Raw genomic sequence first — 9,154 nt, 5'->3', positions numbered from 1 at the left:
TGTATTTTGTGTTGTTTTTAATTTTAATGTACCTTTTTAATTATGATTAATGGCTAATGTATTTGGTAATTTTTAATTTATTGTTATTATTTTTCCAACCTAAAAAAAAGAAAAAACAGCTAAAAAAATAATATAAAAAAAATTGGAAAAAAAAAGAAAAAAACAGCTAAAAAAATAACAAAAAAAAAAAAGAAAACAAAAATAAGGGGGGGTTGTTGTCGCCAGGGGGTGGCGACAACACCTATTGCTAGAACGTAGGCGCCATTGGGCCTGGCGAATCCATATTAGGCTAAACGTTGTCGCCACCCCCCTGGCGACAACGTGTGATTTTTTTTAAAATAAAGACATTTTGAGAATTTTTTTGAAAAGTTGGTTATTTTTGAAATTTTTTTAAAAAAAGTGGATATTCAAAAAAATTCCAAAGGAGTGGATGATGCTTACTTACTTATTCATAACTTTATATAAAATGTAAAGGTGCAAATATCAACCTACATATTTCATTTATTCAAGAGAATTGCAGTCATTAAATTATATGCCAAAAATAAATAAATAAGTATAATTGAGTTAATAGCCATAATAATCACATTAAATAGATAACTGTCGTCCTAGATTATAGATTATTTGAACAAAATAAATAAATGATATTAAAAATAAATAAATAATAAATGAACAATTTTATTGAGTTTGGCTAAGGACATAATTGTCCTCAAAAGAAAACTCTTTCTTTCTCCGTCCCACGCCTTAGTCCTTGCCTGCTGTTATTACAACTGACATTTCCTTTTGACCTGTGGGTCCCAATCTTCATTTAGTTAGACCGCGTCACCACCGTTACACACGGTAAATATGTCCTTTTTTTTTATTTCTTTTGTATTAATTTTCTTTTTTTATTATTATTTTTTGGTATAATATTTTCTTTTTCTTTTTGTGATAAATAAATAACTAAAAAAGATAAAAAGATAAAGAAAATAAATAAATAAATACAATATTACAAATTTTTTTCATCGTTCTAATTCACACTGAGAAGAAACAAGAAACCCAGCAGCATAGGGAAAAACGCATTCTTTTTCTTCTTCTTCTTCTTCTTAATCTATAGATTATGCCGGTTTTTCTCTGAGACATTGATTCTACCTCCAAAGCTGAAACCTTTTTTTCTCTTTTGAGTCTCACCCAAAACCCTTGTTTCTTCTTCCATGCTGTTCTTGTTCTCTTTCTAGAACTCCAATGGTAGAAGACATGTGTTTCCTCTACAAGGTATCTACTTTCTACTTCCTATTTCCCTTTTTCCTATGTCTCACAATGTCCTTCTTTTTTTACCCTTTTTAGCAACTATTTTGTGGAAATAGTATACCTCTCAACCATACTAACAGGTTTTCTCTCTCTAGAAAAACCTTTTTTTTTTGTAAAATTTTATTGTGTGTTCATGATTATTTTATCATCTAATTATGGTGCTTTTGACTCTAACTGAACTAATATTGACCTTAATATGAGTTTAAATGCAGCTCATTTTGCATGTTTTGATCTGATTTTGTTATCTCAATTTGAGGGCTTTTTATGTTTGTTACCAAATGTATGCATGTGTTCTGTTTGACATAAGTCCTTTTTTTTGTTGCATGCTTTATTGGGACAATGCTCCTTAAAGTTTTCGTTTTACTGTTTTTTATTTATTTATTTTGGATTACTAATCTATCAATAAAGTCAGATTATTATGTATTAATGTGTTGAGAATTTGTTTACCTTGTTAACTTCAACAACACCAATTTGATTATTTTCTGTATGTTTCTTCTTGGATATGAGGGATGGCAAGACTCCATAAGTTAACCTAACTGGTTTAGTTTTTCGGAATGAAAGTTGTCACATTGTTTACTTAGTACTGTAGTAGTGACTTTTGGTTGTATGTGGATGGCAGGATATTCTTGTTATACAGCCTTCCAAGAAATCCCCAATGTTGTTAAGGACGGCGGTTTTTATGTTTTCAATGGTCAGCTTTGTTTCAATCTTCTATGTATGTATAAAGCAGATAGGCACTGAAGCGAGGACTGCATTTACGGATTTCGAAGTCATTGGTAACCTTACTCAGAGTAGAGTGAAGCAAATGCATCCTAACATACTACATTATCCTGAACCTTTATCCTTTAGGAGGTAATGGGAATAACTTGTTGTTAATCATTATTGGTTGGCTTTCATTAGGCCCGTATTGATTGCAGTATTCTTTTTCAGGAATGAGTGTGCTCCTAATCCTGTCATGTTTTTTGCAATATTGTCGAATCAGAGATCGGGTAGTGGGTGGTTCGAAACCCTTTTGAATAGCCACATTAATGTGAGCTCGTACGGCGAGATATTCTCTGTTAGAGAGAGAAGGAAAAATGCTTCTTCTATTTTGAAGACTTTGGATAAAGTATATAATTTAGACTGGCTCAATAGTGCTTCCAAGAACGAGTGTTCTGCAGCAGTTGGACTGAAGTGGATGCTTAATCAGGTTGAGTGTTCTTAGACGTTTTTTCAACGCATCCACACTTTTATTGATATTAATGCTAGTCCATATGCTTGAAAAATTTGTGGCTTTTTTGCTAAAGACACTTCTGTGATACTTTTCTTAATCATCTGTCATGGGATTGTGTGAGGTTTGTGCTGTGATACTTTCCACACACATGCCTAAAAGCTGAAAGAATGCCCAGATTTTTCACAATACTATTCAAAATTCATTCAATGGTCATCTTAATCTTAATTAAAAATGTAAATTGTAGAATGTTTTTAATTCTGCCACCTCGTCGGCTGACCGAACTCCTAAATTATGAATATCAAATTCTTGCAAGCTTTTGCATTTTATTTCGGTTGCTGACTTCCAGTTGTAATAATTGGTTAGAATAGACTTACATAGCTGCACATGAATAAAATACGAGTTTTGAGACCTGCAGTGCATGTATCAAGTCACTGTTCCTTTTTTGTTGTTGTTGAAACGAGATGATATGAGGTCAGAGCATTATCGTAATGTGTAACTTGAATATCTTTGTCAAAGCATAAGGTAAGGTCTCCTGTTGGGATAAATAATTTAATATAGAGTTTATAGAATAAACTATTACAGTATAGGTGCTTATGTATAAGCTATTTCTATAACAAAAGATAAAATAAAGTAAGACTCTTTTCATATGCTATCCTAGAGAGTTCATGGAAATGAGCTGAAAAGAAATTATGGACATGTCATAAGCTGTTTCCTGAAGCTCTCCCAAATAGTGTCATGACTCATGAGTGCTTATGTCAGTATATAAACTCAAAAGTCAATCCAAGCAGACCTTAATAGATCTACTTGCAAAAAGAATGGAGATCACAATGTCTTGTTCTGTAAAAAAAATCATGTCTGACATCCAAAGTTAAATTGATTTCACACACAACAAACACTTTACTAACTTTTTAAATATTGACATTTATATACATGATTGATATCTATGTAAGGGACATGTTGAAGGAGTGTCATACATGTGAGTTACGACCTTTCCCTAATGTTTTCAAGATGTGAAAAGCTCACCTCATAAATTACATCTGCTACTTTTCCATGTTGAAGCTTTGATCTATTGTTGGGTGTTTCATATGCCATTGTCTCTTATTGGTTCCCTAAGTTGTAGGTTTTCTCATTCTTTATAGTTTCTCACGGGAATTTTGTGATGTTGAGAAATTGTATTAAGGATATTTGGTAGCGGAGTTCTAGTATTTGTACATGTGCACTTCTTGTGGCTATTAGTTAGACTTGGTGGAATTTGGCATCTGATGTATACCTCACATCAGCATGCTTTTTCTTCTTTCATTTTCACCATATTTTCTTCCTTCAAGTTTACACTGACGTTTCATTTGACACATTATAAGAAATATGTTGGTTTGTGCAGGGATTAATGGAGCATCACACAGAAATAGAAGAATACTTCAAGCGTAGAAGCGTTTCTATCATATTTCTTTTCAGGAGAAACTTACTACGCAGAATGGTATCTATGCTAGCCAATTCTTATGATAGTCACGCCAAGCTATTGAATGGAACACATAAATCTCATGTACACTCTGCAGAAGAGGTCTCTCCCTACACTTATCCTTCACATATTGTTCTTAATATCTGTGAAATGAAGCTAACATGAGTTGGTCTTTTAGGCTGATATTCTTTCAAAGTACAAGCCTATCATAAATTCTACATCATTGGTGGGCGACTTGAAGGACATGGAGATGAAATCTACAAAGGCTTTACAATACTACAATAGCTCTCGGCATATGATCCTTTATTACGAGGATCTTATGAGAAATCACACTGTAAGGACCTCACCATATATCTCCTATCACACTTTGATCTATAATCAGTTCTTGTGGTATATGCTGTGAAACCAAACAAACTGCATGGGAAGAAATTTCACCATATATCTTCTATCACGCAGTTACTTATTTTTAGACTACGAGATTCACTGTGTTGTTTGTTGCAGAAGCTAAAAGACGTGCAAGAGTTTTTAGGATTGCCACAAATGGAGTTAACGAGCCGTCAGGTTAAGATACACAAAGGACCATTATCAGATCATATTCAGAACTGGGACGATGTTAACAAAACGTTGACAGGAACTGAATATGAGAGTTTCCTCGAAGCTGACTATTAGGTTGTGGTCTCTTCTAACCTTAGTAAAAGTTGTACATACCAACTTCACACGTGAGTATCCTACACCAACACGACACCGATACTTCACTTCATGAAAAGCCTGGAGAGTTTGGGTTTGATTCTGGAACACGGTTGCAGTGTTTCTGATGCCCTTTCTTGTCACCACATCCTAATTGATGATATGAATGCCTATGATCATTATAATAATGGCTTTTCTTCTTGAGTTAACATGGATGTATGCCACTGCCACCTAATTAGTTTATGTAAAGTAGAGCTCTACATTTTTTTTTTTGTGATTAGTGTAGATTGGACAATATTAGGTCTCTCTGAAGTTTATTCTAACCTAGTTAATTTTTTCCAACAGTTATTGTTGAATGAATTTATATAGATCTCAAAAAATCAGTGATGATACATGTAATAGAAAAAACATGTTAATGATGCAATTTGACAAGAGAAATTCTCAATTCACTTCCTAAAATGCAAAAGTTTATTTTGACAGATTTTAGTTTATAAAAAGGCAATTTCTTTTTCACCCTTGTACTTTTTTAAAACTTTGGTGAAATTTCAAAAATGCTATTAAAATTCGGAGATGTATTTTCGGATGCATCAATTTTTCACATAATTGAACGCAAACGAGTGAGTCATCCTATTATAATTAATTTTGAAGATGCATATTTGAAAATACTAATTTTTCTTTTTTATGAAAAATGGTGTTTTTTGATATGCATATTGGAAAGTTCTCTTTTGTATATTTTTTATTTTTTTAAATTTAATATTTGGTGTATCTGGATAGATAGACTTAGCAGCCATGCAATAACAATGCAACAAATATGTAAATAATATCAATTTTTCTATTTATAAAAACAATTGAAAAATAGAAAAACGATTAAAATAAAATTATAAAAACTTGAAAATACAACTAAAAAATAAATAAGATCAAATTAAATGTCTATAAATTTTTTTCGAAAATATGAATTTCGAGAATATGAAAATAGAAAATAAATCAAATCAAATAGAAAAACAAGGAATTTAGGGTTTTTATGGGTTTCCGTATTTTGTTCCAAAGTAAGGGACTTTGATCCATAATTTTTTTTATGATGAAATGACACGCTAAAATTTCGATCCAGAATCGATTTTTCAAAAAATTGAGTTTTTTATGCTAGGTCACGTAAAAAGGAAGAAAGACAGGGGCCAGAACGCAATGATACAATTCTTATGACTCTAATATTAATTAAAATCGACATAGAGTCTCTGAAAATAACGTCAATTTTAATGAAAAATTTGTAGTAAGTGAAGTAAGATGTGTTTTAGAATATGCATATTCGAATTCACTTTAGAAATTTTTGAAAATTCATCTTAAAATTGATTTTTAGCAAAAACGAGATAAAATACAGATGTATCTCCGAAAATTTTTCGGAAGCAATTTCGTATTTTAATCACCCCATAGGGGTGGAAAAAATAATTGCCACATAAAAAAGTGGATTGTGAAATTTTCCATTTTACAATACTAGTATTTCTCTTTACAAATGATGGCATCTAGAAGCAATAATGAGGATGCAAGGGCCTTACACAATGGGCCACAAAGACAGTCCATTGTAGATAATGGATCCGTCCATACGTTGAGCATGCAAAGGGAGGGAGCTTTTCAGTCCAGATATCTAGAAGAACTTGTGGTTTTTTTGTCTTTGTACCATAAAGTTCTTAATTTTATTATTAAAATAATACAACTCTTATATTTTATTTAATTTATCAAATCTCTCTCTATTCTCTATTTTTTTTTCTCTTTCATCACTTTCTCACTTCTTTCTTCCAAAAAAAATCTATCAATCTTAATATAAGAAAATTAATGGTTGTGGAAAAGTCCAAAATACCCTTATTTGATTTTTTGCCACCACATTAAAATTGTGGTTTTTTGGTCTTTGTACCATAAAGTTCTTAATTTTATTATTAAAATAATACACTTCTTATATTTTATCAAACTTATCAAATCTCTCTCTATTCTCTATTTTTTTTCTCTTTCATCACTTTCTCACTTTTTTCTTCAAAAAAAAAATCTATCAATCTATAATATAAGAAAATTAATGGTTGTGGAAAAATCCAAAATACCCTTATTTTTGTAAATGATACCTAAACAAAAATGAAATCTGTATACGGGAAAAAAAATCTATTATTGACCTAAATATTTTTATATATGAAAAATTGTATTTATGATCAAATATTTTTGACCAAAAAATGGTATACGGGAAAAAAATATATTATTGATATAAATATTTTAATATACGAAAATTTAATATTGATCCAAATATTTTTGTAAATGATACCTAAACAAAAATAATATTTGTATACGGAAAAAAATCTATTATTTACGAAAAATTGTATTTATGACCCAAATATTTTTTATTTAAAAATGGTATACGGGAAAAAATTTATTATTGATCTAAATATTTGTATATACGAAATTTACTATTGATCCAATTTTTTTTTGTAAATGATACCTAAACAAAAATGAAGTCTGTATACAGGGAAAAAAATCTATTATTAATTTAAATATATTTATATACGAGAAATGATATTTATGATTAAATATTTTTAATCCAAAAATGGTATACGGGAAAAAATCTATTATTGATCTAAATATAAAATAATTAATAATTTATCTAATTTTTTTTCTTTTTTAACATTTTTATTTAAAATAAATGATGTATCCAAATTCGCGTAACCGAACAGAACCCGTGTGTATTCACGAGTTTATTACTAGTTTCTCTTTACAAATGATGGCATCTAGAAGCAATAATGAGGATGCAAGGGCCTTACACAATGGGCCACAAAGACAGTCCATTGTAGATAATGGATCCGTCCATACGTTGAGCATGCAAAGGGAGGGAGCTTTTCAGTCCAGATATCTAGAAGCAACTTGTTTACAATAAGAATTGAATCCTAGATCAACATATACTCAACTAACAGAAAAATAAACATAAGTTTATGACATAAAGTATAGTGGTCTAATAACAATAAAGAATAATAATATAAATTTAGTTACTCCATCTATAAAAAAGTCTTTGAAAACATTTATACTGTTGAAAAAATAACAGAAATAAAGAAACATAAGAATGTGATGTAAAAAAGCTATAGTGGTTGTCTAATAACAATAAAGATAATGCAAAAAATTTGTAACACATCCAAAAATTGTCATTTGAAAAAATTATTAGACCAATGTGTAAACTATGTGGCTCTCTTTACAATATTCTACGAAATTGATTAAAATTGTGTAAGACAGACGATCAATCATGACACCTGAAGAATAAAATATCTAGATCTATATTGTATAATTATTACTTACACGATAGATAATCGGTGTAGAAATACACGCTGAGATGGTACAAAAATTAGTTAAATATGATATAAATATCACTCGCAGTATTTGCTATATAGACTTGTCGTAATAATTTTTCAAAAGAAAAGATATTCAAATAATTATTCAAATAAAATTCAATAATGATCTATTTATCACTCAAAATAATTTCTTAAATAAGAAAAATTTAAATAATTCTTTAAAGAGAACTTAAAAAAAATACTTGGTAATTTCACAAACAAAGAGAAATTCAAATAATACTCTAAAATGAATTTAAGAAAACATTCGGCAAATCCAACGAGTAATAAGAAATGGAAAGAAGTTGACGCCTTAAGAATTCGAAAATGCAAAGAAAAGAGAGCGAGGAATGAGAAATTCAAAAGAATTTTTTTGTGTGTTTTAGAATGAAACAAGTGCATTTTTTATACAATGAAGTAAGCTTGGCGATGTATGTAATCTAAACAATACTAATTTATTGTTTTCTAAATTAAGAGACAAACACACTGTAATACGGTGGGAGAACTGATTTTTTAAAATGTTGCGGATAGCAAGAGTCGCCGCCGACTTTTATTTTATCCAATTAGGAAAGGCTAAAAGAACAGGAAAGACCTTTTTGAAAGAGATTGAGTTCGGGGGTAGGTTATACAAATGGAAGGTGTAAGCATCCTTTGTATCCATGGTTATTCATGCGCTCTTAATTGCTTAGCTCACTTTTTGTTTAAATTGTTCAAAAGTGTAGTGTGTGTTTAGAAAAACGGTTTGAAAAGAACTTTAACTTTACAATGATCTTCGTACGGATATATACAAAGTGTAGTCTTTGAAATTTGTTTTGATATAGGAGGTGTGAAAAGCATTTTGAATGTTTGAATTGAGCAAGCAATTAAAAGTAACATACCCTAAAGTTATAAGGTCTAACTTGTTCTTTTAGTCTTTACTTAGGTGATAGTACTATCCATACCATTTGAGGGTAGGTAGTCCTATGCATTGGATGTGCGGGTCATCAAAGGGTCATCGTTTTGCCATAGGGCTATCCATACCATAAGGAGAGTAGGAAGTCCTATGAATTTTATGAGAATAGTAATAAAGGCAACAAGTAAGGATAACTTAGCAATCGAAAGGGACTATCATCATTTGAAGACAACATCAAGGGACGAAATTATTTTATCGTAGGCAACTCG

The 9,154-nt window shown here is 30.5% G+C and overlaps 1 protein-coding gene across 1 annotated transcript; it reads left to right on the top strand.

The window, feature by feature from the left end:
• Positions 1 to 997: 997 nt before the first annotated feature.
• Positions 998 to 4,985, top strand: LOC131646856 (uncharacterized). Its single transcript, XM_058916806.1, has 6 exons — positions 998 to 1,251; positions 1,907 to 2,139; positions 2,218 to 2,476; positions 3,879 to 4,058; positions 4,135 to 4,290; positions 4,458 to 4,985. The coding sequence occupies exons 1-6, from the start codon at positions 1,222 to 1,224 to the stop codon at positions 4,623 to 4,625; spliced, it is 1,026 nt and encodes a 341-aa protein (XP_058772789.1). The 5' UTR covers positions 998 to 1,221; the 3' UTR covers positions 4,626 to 4,985.
• The last annotated feature ends 4,169 nt before the right edge of the window (positions 4,986 to 9,154 follow it).

This window comes from Vicia villosa, linkage group LG2, assembly GCF_029867415.1.
Source record: "Vicia villosa cultivar HV-30 ecotype Madison, WI linkage group LG2, Vvil1.0, whole genome shotgun sequence".
Lineage (NCBI taxonomy): Eukaryota > Viridiplantae > Streptophyta > Magnoliopsida > Fabales > Fabaceae > Vicia > Vicia villosa.
Note: the sequence above shows the minus strand (reverse complement) of the source record. Positions and strands in the feature narration are given on the sequence as shown.

Bases quoted from the DNA above. Each gene is read 5' to 3' on its own strand.
- LOC131646856 (XM_058916806.1), top strand. From the start codon at position 1,222: ATGGTAGAAGACATGTGTTTCCTCTACAAG. The intron at 1,252-1,906 runs GTATCTACTTTC...TGTGGATGGCAG, and splicing joins ACATGTGTTTCCTCTACAAG to GATATTCTTGTTATACAGCC. The intron at 4,291-4,457 runs GTAAGGACCTCA...TGTTTGTTGCAG, and splicing joins ATCTTATGAGAAATCACACT to AAGCTAAAAGACGTGCAAGA.